General features: G+C 42.6%; 1 protein-coding gene across 4 annotated transcripts; it reads left to right on the plus strand.

The window, feature by feature from the left end:
* The first annotated feature begins 10,797 nt into the window (after positions 1-10,797).
* Positions 10,798-17,048, plus strand: LOC117852224 (uncharacterized). 4 transcript variants are annotated; one of them, XM_034734225.2, is made up of 10 exons: positions 10,798-11,378; positions 11,471-11,572; positions 11,665-11,861; positions 12,229-12,410; positions 12,511-12,616; positions 12,702-13,015; positions 13,298-13,615; positions 14,223-14,307; positions 14,477-15,973; positions 16,463-17,048. In XM_034734225.2, the coding sequence occupies exons 1-10, from the start codon at positions 11,353-11,355 to the stop codon at positions 16,636-16,638; spliced, it is 3,003 nt and encodes a 1,000-aa protein (XP_034590116.1). In that variant the 5' UTR covers positions 10,798-11,352; the 3' UTR covers positions 16,639-17,048. The 4 variants fall into 4 exon arrangements, with proteins under 4 accessions (XP_034590116.1, XP_034590114.1, XP_034590115.1 ...); XM_034734223.2 differs by having other exon boundaries at positions 10,799-11,378; positions 13,241-13,615; XM_034734224.2 differs by having other exon boundaries at positions 10,799-11,378; positions 12,232-12,410; positions 13,241-13,615.
* Positions 17,049-18,614: the final 1,566 nt, after the last annotated feature.

Consider the following 18,614-nt stretch of genomic DNA (forward strand, 5'->3'; position numbering starts at 1 on the left):
ACATGATTTAGGCTAGACTTGAGGTTGGAGTCTAACATATCTTAATAGTATGATATGTGCCATGATTCCTGAATTGCAGTTTACTCTTGAGATTCTGTACTTATTTATCTGTTACTGTATTATGTTCGTACTCCTCTGGTACATATGCATCCTGAAAAAATGGATTGATGTGTGTCTGTTCTTTCTTGAGACGTGCAGATAACCAGTCCCTTTCTTGTAATGAAAAAAAATTCAGATCAATCTACATCGACCTTGAGGTTATAATGCATTCTTTGACATGGCATGTTAATGCACAACGTGGTTGTATCACTCATGGTGAATGCAGGAATATGATGGAGAAAAAGGGGTTGCTGGATTTGGCCCCCTATAATCCCACTCCTATGCCAAGGTTCATGGCGTTTGTGCCATCGGAGGTAACTGAGGATAGGATAGCATAGCTATCTAGCTTCTGTGTTTGAATCTGATTATTCTTAATTACTGATTATGCAGGTTTCTTGCTGCTTAACTTCAAGATCCCTACTGGTGGCATGATAATAGGCGATAGACATTAGGTTTAGCGGGATTTATTCTAAAACCATTTCTGGATAGAAGCTTTTCTCCTATCCATCTACTGGCTGTCCTTTTAATATAACTCAATGGATGACTCTCCGTGATGCTTGATTTGTGTTGCACCTGTAATATGAATGAACATGTATGCTTGTTTAATAAAGTTGGATGTATTGCATTTATGTTAGTTGTTTGCCACTAAGATTAGAATGGTATCTATCTATGATTTGTGTTGCCCGTAGCAACGCACGGGCACGGTCCTAGTTGATTTCTTGTTTTTAGCCCCGAAATGTGTCGTAGGCAAGCAAATCGGCCCGTGGAAAGTACTGGAAGCACGATTTCCAATTTCATGTGCAGCCAAACATGCCGGCCCAGGAAAAGGATTCCAATTCAGCTCATTTCTATAGATCCAAACAGGACCTAAGGGTAATATGGTCATGTTATTTTACCAAACCTCACCTCAAGAAAGGTACAACCTTGAGTACATGACCCGACAAGATGGGCATATCCATGGTGCCACATTGGCATGTTGCTTGTGCCCCACCTTTACAGCATAATGTGGCACCGCGGGTGGCCCAACAGTGTTGAGGTTGTGTCCCATGAGAGAGGATACCACGATGCTGTTTTTTGTGCAACTATGACCTAGTAACAGTGGGCAATGAATTGTTGTAAAGTTCCAAGTACAATTGTAACTTGCAATTTCCTGGACATAAAACAAGGGTTTGACCCTGTTTTTCTACTAGCTTCTTTTGGATATCCCATATCACCACTTTGTAGACATTGTGAAGATTTATTTGATATGGTAGATACTGTGAAAATGCTAGCAAAATGAGATTACATACAAATGCTTCGTGCCTTGCATCTCTGCATCTAAAAAAACCAAAGAGGCAAGTTTTCTTTGTACATCGATCGCCCCTCACCCCGTGAATGTCCCTCCGCTCGATTCCCATCGTCGGATCGCCCAGGCGCCTTCTGCGGAGTCCCTCGACAACTCACCGCCCTTCATTCTTCCGTCGCATCACCCCACCTCTGCCTCTTTCATGATCCGTGCATCCTACGTCTGCCCCAAAACCTCCTCCCGTCACCGCCGCTAGCCCACTAGGCACGCCCTTCTATGGACGTCCTGGTCCATCACCCAGCGGCCGTCTATCCCGATGCGCTGCCCAACTCCCGATCGCCGGCATCGCACGCAGGACGACCTCATGACGCTGGAAGACGGCGACCCATCTAGGCACCCTTTTCACACCGCTGTCGCCCGCCATCATCGACTGCTGCGTTGCAAGGTCTCAAACCACCAACCACAAGGGTGACTTCGCCTTGGAAGACATAGAGCTGGTGCCCTCATCTTTTGCCGTTGTTCCATCCTAGGAGAAGGATCGCCATTTGAAGATGGGAGCAGGTGCCATCGTCCATGCCGTCGCCGTGTGAGGGTGCCATCTTGATCCATTCTGCACAAGGAACCAATACGGGAAGGTCAGATCTCTCAGACAATGATGTGATTTTTGCTGCAACATTCTTGCCACTTCAATTTCTCCTTGCATTGTTCTGGAGTGTCAAATTACGGTTGATGGGTTTTAATATGTACCTTCTTCAGCCAAGGAAAGATTACATACTCCAATGACCAAGGAATTTCCAGGTGAGGAATAAGATGAATCCCAATTTTATCTCCCAATTGGGGATTTGAAATTTTACAGTGAAGTTATTTGTTTCTAATTGAACTGGGTACAACACTGCCATGTAAATTTTCATTCAATCATTAATACTACTCAGTGACTGAATTGTATCAGAAATCTAGGATCTTAAGATCTTTCATATGATGAATGCAGCTTTTACATGGTTCTTCTAGTAGGCATACAGTTCGTAACATTGATTTTTCTAACTTAGACAGTGTGGTGCTTTGGTATGTAGTCAGAATTCAGAAGGAACGAGAAAGAATTACAACAATATAAGAACTGTAATCATGGGTACATTACTTGACAACTGGTCAAATTAAGTTTGTAATTAGAAAACAGAGAGTAATTCTGATGGATAGGTGCTTTCAATCTTTTGAACAAAGATTATGGAGCTCAATGCACGCCAATGGTAGAATCATATTCTAAGGAAATTTGACAAATGATAGTGTTAAGAATGAAAAATATCAGAGCAAGGAAATATTTATAGGCAGAGGGAAAGAATCCTTCCCAGTTTTTTAGCTGTAGAGATGAAATTATTGAATCAATGCAATAACATGATGTCATGATACATTAAGGATAGACAAGATCAGAGCAAGGGAATATTTAGAAGCAAATTAGGCTGCATTCAGGATGGGGAAATACTAACCTGAATTTTATATGTTAGGTGGCATGTTGCCATGCCATGTTCGCGATCATTTTATCCAAGAATCCCTGCATGCATATAGATCTACCAATCTTTAGGTGTAATGATTACGCTTGGATGTTATAGGCAGCATAAGGAAATTAGGCAAAGACCTGATGACAACAGATCTACCAATCCTTTTTTATGTCTGAATCAAACAGGAAACAAACTTGCAAGGTCGAATATTGTACTCTTGTGCTATATGACTCACTATGGTATTATCTATCAAATGGCACTTAGGAAAATTCAGCTCCTATATATGGAGGTGAATCAGTTGTCAAGTTATTAAAAAATCATCAAAAACATAAGAAGGCCAGACCTGCTGCTTCACTGGTCCTCGATGGCGGCCTCCAAGCCGCACTGGAGGAGCAGCTCGACGACCTCAGGGTGCTCCTCATAGCCGGAGATGTTAAGGGCTGTACAGCCATAGTAGGAACTGTTAGACATGGCACAAAAGAGCAGAGTATTTTGAGCACATAAGGGTGGGGGATCTACTGCAATTTCTTCTATTACATCTATTACATTTGATAAATGTAAACCGGCTCCATTTGAGTGAGTACCTTAGGAATCAGATGAGTTCTATTAGTCAACTATTATCTCAAATATATTTAACAGATTATTGTGACACTGATCAAGGACGCCAATACTCAATGATATTTCTTTTGACTTTAAAAGGCAGCCACGTGGCCCACTTCCTGAAGTTTTCTATACACAACTTTTGCAAATAAATGTACCAAGTATCTATAATGCTTGTTACCATAAGAAGATAACATATGTCTGTACTTTCACAATAGTGCTAATGCTACTGACAGAACTATAGGGAGTGGTGGGATGGCCTAAAATTGATATCATAATCAGTAATGAACAAATTAGAATTAGAAACAACTGGTTATGCACCTCACGTATTTTAGACCGTCTGCCTTGTCACCACAGAAGGGCACTCAAGAATTCTTTAGTATCTAAGATTATGACTGCCCTTGCTTTTATAGAACTAGGTTAATTTTATGACTGTTTAATTAAAAATTGCGACAAGATGTAGACAATCACAAAAGGGTGGGGGATCCACAGTGGCTGCATTGTAACTGTCATTGAAAGTGGATGGTTTCTATATACAACATGAATAAGAACTTTCTTCTACCTCAAACAACAGATGTAAATGTAAATATTTTTAAGAGTATATCGTAAACTGAATTAGAGACCATAACAGAACTAAAGGTCAATTAAAACAATTACATAATGCATTAAGGTCAACTAAAAGCAGTCATCAAATTATTTTTGGTAAGCATAAAGGTCATGGTAAGTGAAAAAGCAACACATTATTATATGGCTGACCAGAAGGGTAAGTATATGATATCACTTACCGTGGGTTTGTGACAACATGTGTTCAGTTAATTGGAAACAGTTTCAAAGGAGTTGAAGATGTGATATTAGTGCTGCAACACCCACAACTGAGGGCAGGAAGCAGGATGTAGTCACTATCACCCAGTGATATAAGTTTTTAGACAAAAATCCACTTGAAATAATCCCTAGAAGGCACCCTGAAACTACCATGCAATTGTGTTCAGTGTTAGACCATCTACCCAGAAAGAGATGTATCTAACTTAATAATTCACTGAACTTCGGTAGTTTAAGCAGCGGCCTAGATAATTGGCAATTGGTCATTGGCAACTGTAGCTGAAAGCACATGCATTATGCAAGTAGTGACCATTCAAGTAAATTCTATTCTGAACGCCATTGATGCTTAGTGCCGCTATATACTTTTTTTAGCAGCTAGGAAATTACTATGTGGGATGTAATGGTACTTAGCAGGTAGTTCTTGTGGTTCTGAATTTGTTCACAAGAAGGTAGCAAGAAGGAAACAGTTGTTAGGCTGCCACCACTCTAGCATTTTTATTCAGATGTTCCTGCAAACGTGTAGGTTTCTACAAGAACAAAATAGATTCATGTAAATTGGCAAATATAAGTGTGCAAATATCAGGTTAGCAAATAGTAATTGTAAAATTTTGTTGGAAATGGTTACCATTTATATAGATGAAGTGCCTCTAAAATATCCCGAGGATCATTTTGTAATTAAAAAACAGAGAGTAATGCTAAATTAAGTACTCATGGAACTAACAGTATAACAATACCTTTTTTTTTTTTGCAAAAGGAGCTGCAAAAGGCATGGCTTAGTTATGTTCCCCGTAGCAAATGGAACCTAGCCCGGTCTTTTCCCAAATCCCCTCTCTCCAACGCTCTCTCCCAATTTCAATTTCTTGCTGCCGCAGGTGGCTGTAGTCCATCGGGAGCACGCAGACCAGGAGCGCAAGCAGGCTGTCGCTGAGCTCCCTCTCCTCCCTGGCCTCCTTCCCTTTCCCTGGCCTCTCTCTCCCTCAGGCATGATCGACGGAGAAGCTAATTCTTACAGTAATTGTAGCTGGCAGGCCTACGTTCATGCAATCAACAAGTTTGGAAACTGTTAGCAAAAGCAAAAAGTTTGTCCTTCTCCTGGCGTTTCAATTCCCTCTCCTTTTGTGCAAAGATATAAGAAGAAGCGAGGTGACAATAATAGCTCAGGTAAATCAGCAGCACAAACAATTGAACAATACAATTAATAGAACGCACGGGCACGGGCACGATTCTAGTCATCGGAAATAAATAAAATGTAGTATAACCGAATTTACACTCAGCCTAAAGATATGCACCCTGGAATAAAACAAAAATATAATTATTCTTGAATCCAGATTTGCTGATAGTATGAGCACTAACGATCAACAAATCTTTCTAAATGTAATTCCGGGCCCATAATTTAATATATTGACCCACAGCACGAAATTAAGTCCTGGAAACCACAAAAAAATCTCAAAGTCTGAACTAGCATAAAGAGATCAGAGTTAGGGTTTACTCCTGGAAAACTAACAAGGGTTCCTTCTAACTTGACATTTAGTTGTATGCCAAAATCTACCGCAATTACCATGTAGCAACCACCCCCATCATGAAAATCTTGCACCTAATCGCCAACAACCTAGATCTCCACGAGCTTTATCTCAAAAACGAGTACAAGTGGAGAAAAGGCGGCTCACCTATAGCGCGCGGTGAAATACTGAAGACTGGCTGCCCAGCTCCTAGAGCTGAGGCGACCCCGGGCGGTGGCGGTGGTGGTGGCGGCGTCGGCTAGAGTCGTGAGCCGAGGTGTGCTAGGCAGCTGAGGACGAGGTTGAAACAGAGAACGGAGGGCGCGATGCGATCGAAAGACATCGGAGGAGTTGGGAGTCGAGAAGAGACGGGCTTGCAGGGGGAAGAAGGATGAAGTGGCGACGGCAGCGGGCAGTGGACCCCAGTGGTCGGCGAGGGACAGGGTAATCGGACGGGTGAGGTGTTGATCAGATGGCACGCTGGACAGTTTGGATAAAGGGTGATGACATCCCCTTTGTGTTTTCTTTTTTCTTTTCACCGCGAAAAGCATCCCGCCACCTCAGTACGTGCTGAGGTGTACTGGGCCAATCAATGGGTGCCACGTTAGACGGGAATAGCCGAATGTGACAGTCAGACAGACCAGAATGTTGAGCATCTGGGCATTTTGGTATCTATGGTGGTGATTCTGAATTTCTCATACTATTTTGTCTAGAAAAACATCGGATCATAAATACAATCCTTATTCCCAAATAAGCAAAAACAAACAAGACCAAAAGCAGTAGGTAGGAGGGGTGGAGCTTGTTGCGGTGGACCTGGCTAGGTTGGCCTAAGACACGTCGATCCAGTCACGCGGGATGCCGCCGTGGCGGTGGCGGGCAGAGACTAACATAGGGGCCGACAGCATTATTACTCCCTCCATTCCAAATTGTATAACGTTTTGGCTTTTCTAGGTACATGGTCTTTGCTATGCACCTGGATATAGCATATATCTATATGCATAATAATAACTATGAACCTAGAAAAGGAAAATGATCTACAGTTTGAAACGGAGGAGTACTTTATTAGAATCATTATAATGGAACGGATCCTCATACTTTTGGGACAAGTTTTGGTTAGTGTTGATTTTGGTTGAATGTATGTTATGAATATGCAAGCTTAGCCATTATCATACCTAGTTAAGTAACTACATTTTTAGGTTAAATATTTTTAATCCTTATTTCAATATCATTATTATCTTGTTGAATGCTCTATCTTTTGCAATACAATTTTTTTTGCCCGTAGCAACGCGGGGTACGATCCTAGTCATTGGAAATAAATAGAATGTAGTATTACCGAATTTACACTCAGCCTAAAGATATGCAACCTGGAATCAAACCAAATTCTTCAAATATATTTTTCCAGAGCAACTTATCCTTGATAATGTAGGGCTGCTGGTGAAGTGCGACACACTGTTTCTTTGTAATAAAGCTCATTACTGGTCTTGTAACTTGCTGTTGCAAATGGAAATTTACAATTATCCTTAGAATGATGATCATTCTCAGATTAGAACGTGATCCTGTTTTACTGTTTCAAATAAAAGGACAATTGGAGCCTTGTAGGTGGGGTTCGAAAAAAAAGACTGTCAGTTCATTTTTTTACGTACACAAACTTTGCGTATTCTAGGGCTCAAGATGAAGAACAGTAGAATCATCATTGGAAACTGTTTCTGAGGAAAGGGCGTCAATATGTGGGTGTCAAAAAGTTTTTCTTGCCATTGGATGCTTCCATATGTGATGTAATAAAAGTTGTTTGGCTAGTAAAAATAAGCCACTGTAATTGGTGTACTGGCTTCTTAAAGAACGTCATGAAACATTGAGTTTGATTAAATAAAAAGTAATTGCTATTATGCGTGGTCACCCATCCGAAGAAGCAGGCACAACAATGTTTTTACATAGTATAGGTAATCATTCATGTTGTAAAACTGGTTGTTAATGCTCTGTAGTGCAGAGTAAAATATTATTAACGACGACAAATGTGGTTGTTATTACTAAAATTTTGGTCATTAGTATCTCATACTAGGTGTTGTTAGAATATTAACAAAACAAATGCGGTCATTATTACTTAAAAATGTGGTTGTTAATAAGCTAGTAATAATGACCACATATTGGCTGGTCGTTGAAAAGTTAACGACCGGAAATTGTATGTGGTCGTTAATAGTATTAACGACCGAGCCTTTAATAACCATGAACGACCACATTTTTGTGGTCGTTAATAACTTTTAACGACCACATCTACACTTTTAATGACCACATATCCCGTCGTTAAGATCCCGTCTTCTTGTAATAAGGATTAGAGCCACCACAAATAGATTGAGATTTTGTTTAGATGAAAGTTTAGCTACTATTACTTCCTTGTAAAACACGTGTCGATTAGACCATCCGATTTGCTTGATTCAGAACCTCAAATTTGAGTGCATCAGATTCATCTCTTGGGTAAGGTCTGTGCACTGTGTGCTTGTCCACTTGTTCTTACTTGTTCTTCGATTTGCTTGCAAGTTCATGGTTGTTCTTAGCACAACAAGAACAACAACAAATTGGAGTTGGTGTAACCGTCGCTAAGGCGCAGCGCCCCTGTTGGTCGTTATAGTCGGGCAGCACAACGTCGAATCCACCCCAAATTGAGTTATCCCGCACTCACCAAAAGATCGAAAACAAACCCTAGCGGGTTCATATCAGTAGAGTCCTTTTTACTTCTTTTGACATGCCAATAAATTTTTTTAATTTTGCTGGATCTATTAGCTTTGGCTCCATCTCCTTTGCTTTTCTTTCTTCAGCGTATTTTTGAAGAACTTCTTGCAAGTTGCTTGGGATAGCTTCCGCAATTCCTCAGTAGTCATATCGGCCGGTAGCTTTTCGATGGGTTCAGACTTCTTTGTTTTCTTTTGTTGCCTTGGCTTGGAAGGCGGTGGTCGCAACTTCTTTAGAAGTGCTGCAGGTTCCTTGCTCATTGCGGGTCTTAGTCCTGGTGACGGTGATCGGGGAGGGGTGTTGTTGTCGTCGTCGCTTGCACCACCAGGATTCGATGGAGATGGAGACGGTGATCGAACAGGATGCGACGGTCCCGGTGGTGACGATGGTCCTGGGGTGGATGTGCTGGAGATGACGATCTTGAGTTTTGAGGAGATGGTCACTGTGGGAGATCTACGGGGAGCAATGATGCCTCCGTGGCGGGATGATGATGTAGCGTTTGCGTCATAGAATGATCCTATGAAGTGCATCTCCTAGTGTCCTTTCGCCGTCATCTCCCGGGAGGTCGAGCTCTAGGCCTGCATATTAACTATCAACAATCTGCTCTAGGCCAACACTAGAGTAGCCAAGTGGAATCTCCATACCATGGCTTGCTAAATTACTTTAGACTTTAAAAAATCCACATCAACGAATGCATGGAGGGAACAAGGGCAGTATTGAAAATTCCAAGAAATCTTGCTGCTTAATGAAGCAGCAACAACTGCACACGAGTAGTTTAGGAGGCCCTGAACAGAATTATGCAAGTCAAGAAAACCATCAGTTTAGGAGGCCCTGAACAGAATTATGCAAGTCAAGAAAACCATCAGCTTAGTATTGTAGAAGATATTGACACTATATCAGTTGTACACTAATAAAAGTAGTTGAATAAGATCTGAACCTTGTATATGCTGACACTATATCAGTTGTACACTGTGTAAAACTAGTTGAATAAGATCTAAACCTTGTATGCTTTCATTACATTTATATGATGATTCCGTCGTTATGGAGTTTTATCTTGTCACCTATAAATGTTAAACAGGCAAGCACACTGAACTGTCGAAGAACGCTCTGAATCCTAATTCCTAATGTATACCAGATTTGTGCATGCAAATAGAAAATTCAGTTACATGTATGTAGTATACGATGTAATCATTTCATTTTATACAAGATTGAGTAATCTTATACCAGCAAATACAAGATTGAGTGTTGTCCATCGGCAAAAACCAGTCTTGAAGAGTGTCCAATAGCAAAATTACCCAAAGGAATAGCAGGAGAGCGAGCCGCCTACAGGAATAACCAGCGTGCCGTATGGGGGTGAGGGAGGAGCAAAGCCCCATCCCACCAGCGGCGACAGGTGACGCAGCGCAGCTGTCGCTGCAGGAGGCGTATGAGGAACTAGAGGTGGACGAAGATCCTTGTAGCGGGGGGTGAGCGACGTGGACGGCCCATATGGACCCGCCATCAGGAATAAGGAGGAGAGCGCGCTCCAAAGGCATCTCCGACCAGAACCTTAGAGTCCGATTGGTTACCTATACTCCTCAACCTGGCTCGTATCCGTGAGCCAGGTTGGGTGTATGCAAATGCACGGTGTTTGGTTGGTTGCACATATCGAGTCTGGTTGAGAAGGGAAGTTGTTTGATTACCCATATGAAGATATATTGTACGAGAAAAAAATATAAAATATCCCTGACTGTATATTTCTTTTGCATGATTGTATTCCAATAGTCCTTAATCATCTTATCAATCATCTTATTATAGCTTAATATTCTAATATCACTTAATACATATTAATTATGTACTAATTATGTCATTAGCAATGCAAATCGGGCACCATGCGAGCAAGGCTCGTGAGAAATGCTTACTCCCTGTGTTTCTGGTGAGTCAGTTCTAGCCTCCATTTTGCATGTACAAAGCCCGGGTCCGGAAGGTACGTAGACAACTAACCAGACTTCTCTGCATCCACGCAACCTAGCTGTAGAGTCATGCGGTCAACCAATCAGCCCCTTAACTTTGTTGGGATGTGGGGCTGCACGCTAGTGGAGCGAGGCGTCAGCACTAGAGGCCCGGTACGCTGCTTCAAAAAAATAGAGTAGCATATAGAGCATACCCTGGCATCAAATCTACCCTCCATGCCCGTGTGGAAACGTAAAAGCTTTATGAATAAGGAAAGCGTATATCAGTATGTGTGCTTTCATCCTTACAATGCGAAGGTGGCTTGGGGCGTTTTCAGCTTAATTCGGCGCAACAGTTGTACACCGAGCAGAGAGAGCGAGCGAGGAAAAGGGCAAAAGCGATAGGAGGAAATCCATGCCCAGATCCCATCGACCCCCAATTCATCGACGCGCTCCTCCAATCCCAGCCCAAATCATAGATCGGTGTCCGAACCGCTTGCTTCGTCGCGGGATCGAGCGGGAGGCGGGGGCAGCCAGGCGAGGCGGCGGGCGCGCAGACGCAGGGTTGAGGGCACGGAGCGGCAGCGCCTGCCGGGCGCCGTGGATCTCCGCCACGGCGTTGGGTGGTGGGGTGAAGCTTCGGCGGGCGGCGATGGAGGCGGTGCTCTGTGGCCTTGCGTGAAGGCGTGAAGGGCGTGGGAGACGAGCTCAGGTGTCTGATTCCGTGCGCCTAGAGCCTGACCTCGTTTGCCTGAGTCGGAGGACCAACGAAACACCACTCAGGTAAATCTCTGGGAGGAGTTCGGTGAGGAGAATTTGGCTCTGGGTGAGAACCAATCAGTCAAGCCCTAGATTCAGCTTAGACGCGGGTAGCTGAGGTCTTTGGCGCGGTGTTCGAGATGAGCTCCGAGGCCCCAGAGCCCAAGTGAGTACGCCTTCCGTTTCACTGTAGGTAGCTGCCATGCCAGGTCCTCTAGATTGTGATGTGTTCGACATGTGTCTGTGTATCTATGACAGGATGAAGACGAGGATAGTGTACTCCAGGGATTTTCTGCTGTCGTTTGGCGAGTTGGAGCATTGCAAGAAGCTGCCTGCTGGCTTCGATACTGCGCTTCTTAGGTCAGTTCGCCTCCGTTTCTATTGGTCAGGCCTTTTCCGTAGCAGTTAGTGGGATTGCTGCCTGGTGATCTTTGTTGTTGCATGTCCAACAGTGAGCTGCAGGAGCTGTCAGCTGGTGTGCTTGAGAGAAACAAGGGCTATTACAATACACCCCTGGGAAGGTCAGATGGGTTGGGGGGCTATACTTACTCTTCTCGTGGCGGGAACTCTGGAGGGAGGTGGGACACTCGCTCAACTGGATCAAGCGACCGGGATGGGGAGGCACCTGATCGCGAGTCTCTAACACAGGGTATTTACCTTTCTTTTTGGGTAGTGTTTTATGCTAGTTATTGAGTTCTTGTTTTGTTTATGTTGGCAGTCTATGATTTATTAGTAAGAATTAGTTCTCTGTGGCCTTTTTGCCTGTGATGTGGTATTCATTGTCTTGTGAACTTGCCATTTGGATGCTTTATAGTCTATACAAATATATGCGTGCATTTATTTCACCAGTAGTAGTAATTAATAAACCAATGGAGATGGAGAACATTTGACTGCACGCTCATATTGTTGTAAGTCATGCGTATTTACTTTCTGTTTTCCATCCTATTTATGGAAGATTAGGAAAGTCGACTGCATTGCTTAGTTTACGCTGTGAGTTTGATAATGTTGTTATGCAGCAGGGCGTGGTGGAAACCAGTACAAACGCAATTGGCAGAACACGGAGCACGATGGCCTGCTGGGAAGTGGTGGTTTCCCTCGGCCAACAGGATATACGGGGCAGTTGGCATCAAAGGACCATGTTAATGCGCATCAGCTAAACAGGACATCGGAACGCTACCAGCCACCACGTCCCAACAAGGTTGGAGCTTGCACACATGCGCCCTTCCTTCCCTCCATCCTTCCTCTTATTGATTGTCTACCCTTGCAATTTTCATGAGAACTTCACTTATCAATGACAGGCTGCTCCTTTTTCGCGGAAAGACATTGACTCAATGAACGATGAGACATTTGGGTCTTCTGAGTGCTCAAATGAGGATAGAGCAGAAGAAGAAAAAAAGCGGAGGGGTTAGTTTCTCTTACTGCAACATAAAACATCCATTTTTTTACCCACCTCAATCATCTATGCTGTCTCACATTGCCCTATATGCAGCGTCTTTTGAATTGATGAGAAAAGAGCAACACAAAGCCATGCAAGGAAAGAAGAACGGTCCTGATATCCTAAAAGAAACTCCTAGTGATGATATAATGTCACAATTACAGACATCTACTGAAAAAGCAAATTTCAGAGCTAAAAATGAGAAGCTAGATGGATCTGTGGTATCCTCTTATCAGGAAGATACCACTAAACCGTCTTCAGTTCTACTAGCTCCCGCTGCCAGGCCGCTTGTCCCTCCTGGTTTTGCAAATGCATTTGTGGACAAAAAGCTTCAGTCACAGTCATCCAATATCTCACTTGACCCAAAGGTGTGTATCCAGGTGTTGTTTCAATAGATAAGGAATGCCAGCAATTACACGCAATTATATCCTACCATGCATGTCATTGGCACCATTTTATGAAAATTTTGTGTTCATTGAAGATTGAACCCTCAGTTCATCTTCTCTCTGATGAAATCATTTCCTTTACAAAAGAGGGATATCAATGTTATCCACCAATGTTGTAGTATTACTTAATATGTTTGTACTGTGTAGGGTCGTAACACTACTACTGAGGCTAACATGTCGACTGTTGCACGACTTGGTGGTCAGCTAGAGGTTAACCAGTCAGCAACAGAGTTCACTGCATTTGAAAGCAAAGGGAAGGGAATTTCCGATAACATTGCTATTATGGGTTCAAAGCACACGCTTCCATCTGGTGGAGTTGCCTCTTCAACTGAATTGGCCTCTAGCATTCTGAAAGGGAGCGAGGATTGGGAAGCTGATGTGATGGATAAGTATTCTATAGGAAAAGAAGGCAAATCAAAAAATATTGATCCAGTTAGGAAGGATGATTCAATCTCAATACTAGAACAGTTCTTTGGCAATGCATTATCAAAAAGTGGCAGCAATTTACCAACTTATGTTGAGGTACAATTTGGTCCTGCTTACTCTTAGTTTCCGATGATCCAATCTGTGCAAAAACCTCCAATGGATATTTATGGTTCCATGTTATATAATCTATAACCTGCAATATCATCCAACTGAATCTAGTGAATGTCAATGTGATGCAAACTTGCACCTTTATCTGATTTTGTTGCGCAATTCATGTTAATAAATACAGTTAGATCTTAAATATTATTTATTTTCCTGCTCCAATTCATTGATTTGTTGATAAGAAAGGATGGCTGTTGAAAGTTTATGCTCTTATTTAAAACATCCATCTTTTTGTTGGCTTGTGCTGTGCTTTGATGCAATAGCTTTCTACATCATTTATTCACTAGTTCAGGTGTCCTTTTATCCGCATCATAATCTGTTAGGCTTAAATATAACATGTGCTGAGTTACAGTTTAGAAATGACAATTTAGTTCTTATTGTTGCCATGTAGTGGCAAGGTGTTCTGAAAAGTAGGAAGCCCCAATTTTGTTCAACATTGAAATATCTGAAAAGAAGAAATCAAGAAAGCTCCAATGCTGTTGAGCATTGAAGTATCCGTTACATGGGTTATATGCTTATTTGTCTTCTGCGTGTTTTGTAGAGCCAGTCATTGAAAACCGATGACGACATGAATGCTTCTTCTGTACCAGAATCATCCAAATTTGCTCGCTGGTTTCTTGATGAAGGTAATTCTGTCTCATAAGTTGCTTCACTAGCTGGTCTCATTGTGTCAGACACCTCATCATGCCACAAAAATTTCCAAACAAAAATAAAAGCTGAAGACATGTAACTTGCACACCACAGTATTCATTTGGTTGTCTGTTCTGCTTATTTCATACTTTGTATTTCTTGCAGACTTGAAACCTGCAGAAGACTTGTCTTCAAAGAGCCTGCTCTCCATGATTGTCAAAAATGAACATCCAGGGCCAGAAAATATAATCCATGCTCCTTTATCTGATGCCGCTGTTCAGAATTTGTCACCAAGAGCACCTATTAATAAATTTGATTCTGCACCAAAGCTTCTCTCATTTACATCCTCTACACCTGCTGATGGCATTCTGGAACAATACAACCATTCTGATATTCCGGAGACTGTTCCAGTTATGATGACATGTGAGGATCTTGAGCAGACAATGTTGGCACAGGTTAAGAGCAATAGCGGCTCAACTCAGAGAAATGCTACAAAGGAGCATCAGACTGTTGTAGATGAGCCAGTTGCCATGCAGAAAGTAGCTGTAGATAATCATGCATCTCAACATCTTCTTAAATTGTTGCAAAAGGGAACAGATAATAACACATCATCTTCTCTGGGTTTCCAGATAGGATCAGCTGATGAACCACAGAGTTTTGATGCAAATTTAATGGCCAATGGTGGAATATCTGGAAGTGATCCAATTAAAAAAGTTGATAATGCTCCTACTTCAGGGAAGAACCTGACATTGGAAGCATTATTTGGGGCTGCGTTTATGAGCGAACTCCATTCCAAAGATGCACCAGTTTCTATTCGAGGATCTGTAACTGGTGGTCCTAATGAGTTTGCAGAGACAGGCAAAACTCTATTGTCATCTAGCCATGAAGGATACTACCCTGTTGAACAGACCCTATCCTTCAACAATGCTAAAGATGCTGCTGTCCCTAAAGAACCAGGACTTGAGTATTCAGCACTAACTGGTGGTCTAAATCAGGGTAACACTAGCTTTGATAAGAAAGGTGTGGAAATTCATCTGCCTGAAGAAGATAATTTGTTTATGATGAATGACTCTCTGCCTGGTCAAAATTCTGATATTTTGCCATCAGTGAGATCCAACAGGGTTGAAGGGCTATTACCTGAAAAGGCAGTTGATGATCTCAGCTATAGGCTTCAAAGTCTTGTGCCTGGTGATGCAGAACACATTCAAGTACTTGGTCCTGATGCACTTGGATCTCATCCTCGCGACCAGCGTTTACAGGCTGAGTCTCAGAATCTTTATCATCTTCTACAGGGTAGACCACCTATGATGACACCTCGTCCTATGATGGATCACATTGTTAATAGGAACCAGCAAACCCCATTCGACATGCCACAGTCGATACGCCATGATCCCCACCGTTCTTTCCCATCTAATGCGAATCCTATGCAACATAATCTTCATGGTCCAGGGGTCCCTCACTTGGACCCGGCTGCACATCATCTTATGCTACAACACATGTCCATGCCTGGAAGTTTTCCTCCAGAAGGCTTGCCAAGAGGTGTTCTACCATCTCAGCCTGTGCATCACATGGCTGGTTATAGACCTGAGATGGGCAATGTAAATAATTTCCATATGCACCCTCGCCAGCCCAACTATGGAGAATTTGGATTGATGATGCCAGGTGCGAGTCTCAGACATGCTAATTTTGTATGTTGTATTTATTAGCAGATGTTACCTGTCACAGCTTGCAAGTTCAGATATTCCATATTGCCTGTCTTGCTATCAGTTGGAATGCTAATTTTGCTTACTAGTTTCTTATATCTGATATCCCTGATCACAGGACACAAAATTTAATAGTTCACATTGACTCAATTCTCCTAGTTGAATTAAGATGGCACAGTCTGGTTTTCCATGAGCAGAAATTCTGCTCTTTTTGGAAATTAAGATTTTTGTTTGGACTTGTTCGATGTTTCGGTATGAGAAGCAACTAGCTGTCATGAGATTACGTTTTTCGTTTTGACTTTTTTTTGGAGGGCAGTTTTTCATTTTGACTTGTCCTTGTTCTGTTCGCTATTTTCAACTCTCTATCTAGGTATTGGCTCTCTTAATTTCTGCAAGGTATGCTAGCCAAATTTGCTGGTCTATTAATTTTTTTTCTGCTACTGTTTAGGCCCATCAGGCCCAGAGGTGAGAGGCAATCATCCAGAGGCCTTTGAAAGGTTGATCCAGATGGAGATGTCAGCCAGATCGAAGCAACAGCAGGTGCACAACCAAGCAATGGCCGCTGGCCCTGTACCTGGTGGGATGTACGGGCATGAGCTTGACACGAAGTTAAGATACAGATGATGGATGCGCGGATGCTGTGCACAATCCAAAGGATCCAGAAGTGTGGTTTGTTGTATGTGTGTGGTCACTCTTTACCCAAACCGCTACATACTGTGTCGTCCATTAACTTGGTTTAGCATCTGCAATCCACGGTCACGGCTGATTGGGGGTGTCTGTCTCACTTCACTGATAGTGTTGTAGCATGTATGTACTTGTGGAAGGGTGAAGTAATGGAACGAGTCTATGATCTGGAGCAGCAAGTCTATGGGAACAAGGATATGATGGTGTGGTGACTGGCAGGCACGCTGTCGTTGTCTTAGCAGCCTCCTGTGTAATGATGTGTTTGTGTCCTGTGGCTGACGACTACCCATTTTCGATTTTGTATAAACGCTATTCTGCAAAAGGAAAAAAAAAGGAACCAGATTAACATATTTGCATCAGTGCCTGAAGATGTGGTATTCAAGTCTTTAGTCCCCATTTCAGTCGGGGCTCCTGCTTGCTTGAAATGTTGTCGATTGGAAAGGCCCTATTCCAGAATTCTGCTCAAATCCTGGATAAATTGAGCTGTTTCTTGCCCTTGCGCAATCACCTCGTGCCATATTGATTGTTGCCGCAGCGAGCACTGTCTGAGCACTGAAGCCTCAAGTTTTGCTCCCCTGTTGCCTTGTGTTGTAAACAGTGTTTTAAATAGCTGGCTATAGCTGTCGCTATAGCCGGATTTAGCCTATGGAGAAGCTCCGAGGCTAGGATAGTCACCGTTTAGTGCTAAATTATATTATTCGCTAATAGCCGGCTAAAAAAGCTAAATGACCCCTCATTTAGCTTCTAGCCTGCTAATAGCAGCTCCTGACTCATGAGGAAGACGAGCAAGTTTCAACAATATTTCCTAGCCGGAAGTTTCTACAATATTTCCCGGCCGGAAGTTTCTAGTGTTTTTCTTTCTACCATTGCATTGTTCTTGCTTTTTTCGTTTGTATTGCAGTCAATGATGTGCGATAATTCAGAACCGTAATAGAGAATTATCCACTAAATTATGAGTTGTAACATGCATTTTTGTTAAATTGCTAAATGGGGCTATCTGAGGCTATAGCTGAAAAACCGAGCCGCTAAAAAGCTTAGCCCGCTATTTAAAACATTGGTTGTAAATAAACTAGATATCAGAGCTATCCACGCGTTCTCATTGCCCTGAAAAACAGACCTTGCGCTGCAGTGTAGAAAGGCCGGACCAATTGATAGTCCAGGTGCTATTCTTTGACAGTAAGAATACTTGATGCAGTTAGTTAGAAAAAATTGGGACGGATAGATTAGAGATGAATTACTAGGAGGTTAAACTAGATACTCGAGGCATTTACAAGACATTTCTTGCTACAGTTTAGCTCAAGTTACCTGAAGCTCGATGATGAAGATTTGTCCGAGGGCATCAAAATATCTACATATCATCCCTGCACCTCTGGAGAAATTCTCTTTCAGGAAGAATATATGGACCTGGAGTGCTTGTCTTCTGACTTCAAGGAACAAATTGCTATTACGAGTTACGACAGTCCCAACACTGATTTGCCGGCAAAGCAAGGGTCTCTTCACCGTCGACCGATTTATTCAACACTGATTCCAGGTATTACAACACCGATTTGCTATTACAAGACATTTTCCTGCTGCTGGTAACTTGAAGAACAATTCTGCAGACCAAGTCGTTTAGAAAACCTGCAGGCGGGAAGACTGACTGACCACTGACCAGTGACCGCTCCATCGCATGTAACGGTTCTGGTAAATCTTGAAAGTCAAGTGATGGAGAACATTCTCCTCTCGTATGGCCCTGTCTATCTGGAACCCGACAATTTGTCTGTAAACCGAACTGTTCCAATCCCTATGAATCGACCGAGAACAAGTGATTGACGCACAGGGCGCTCATGGACACGATCGATCGAGACTTGGAGAGCATTGCCGTGTGGAACGTTTCCACGAGCTCGTGAGAGTGATGCATGGTGATTTTGCCGTTT

Source organism: Setaria viridis, chromosome 4 (assembly GCF_005286985.2).
Source record: "Setaria viridis chromosome 4, Setaria_viridis_v4.0, whole genome shotgun sequence".
NCBI lineage: Eukaryota > Viridiplantae > Streptophyta > Magnoliopsida > Poales > Poaceae > Setaria > Setaria viridis.

Coding starts and splice junctions, on each gene's coding strand:
- LOC117852224 (XM_034734223.2), top strand. CDS start 11,353: ATGAGCTCCGAGGCCCCAGAGCCCAA. Junction 11,573..11,664: donor TTCGATACTGCGCTTCTTAG/GTCAGTTCGCCT, acceptor CATGTCCAACAG/TGAGCTGCAGGAGCTGTCAG. Junction 15,974..16,462: donor ATTTGGATTGATGATGCCAG/GTGCGAGTCTCA, acceptor GCTACTGTTTAG/GCCCATCAGGCCCAGAGGTG.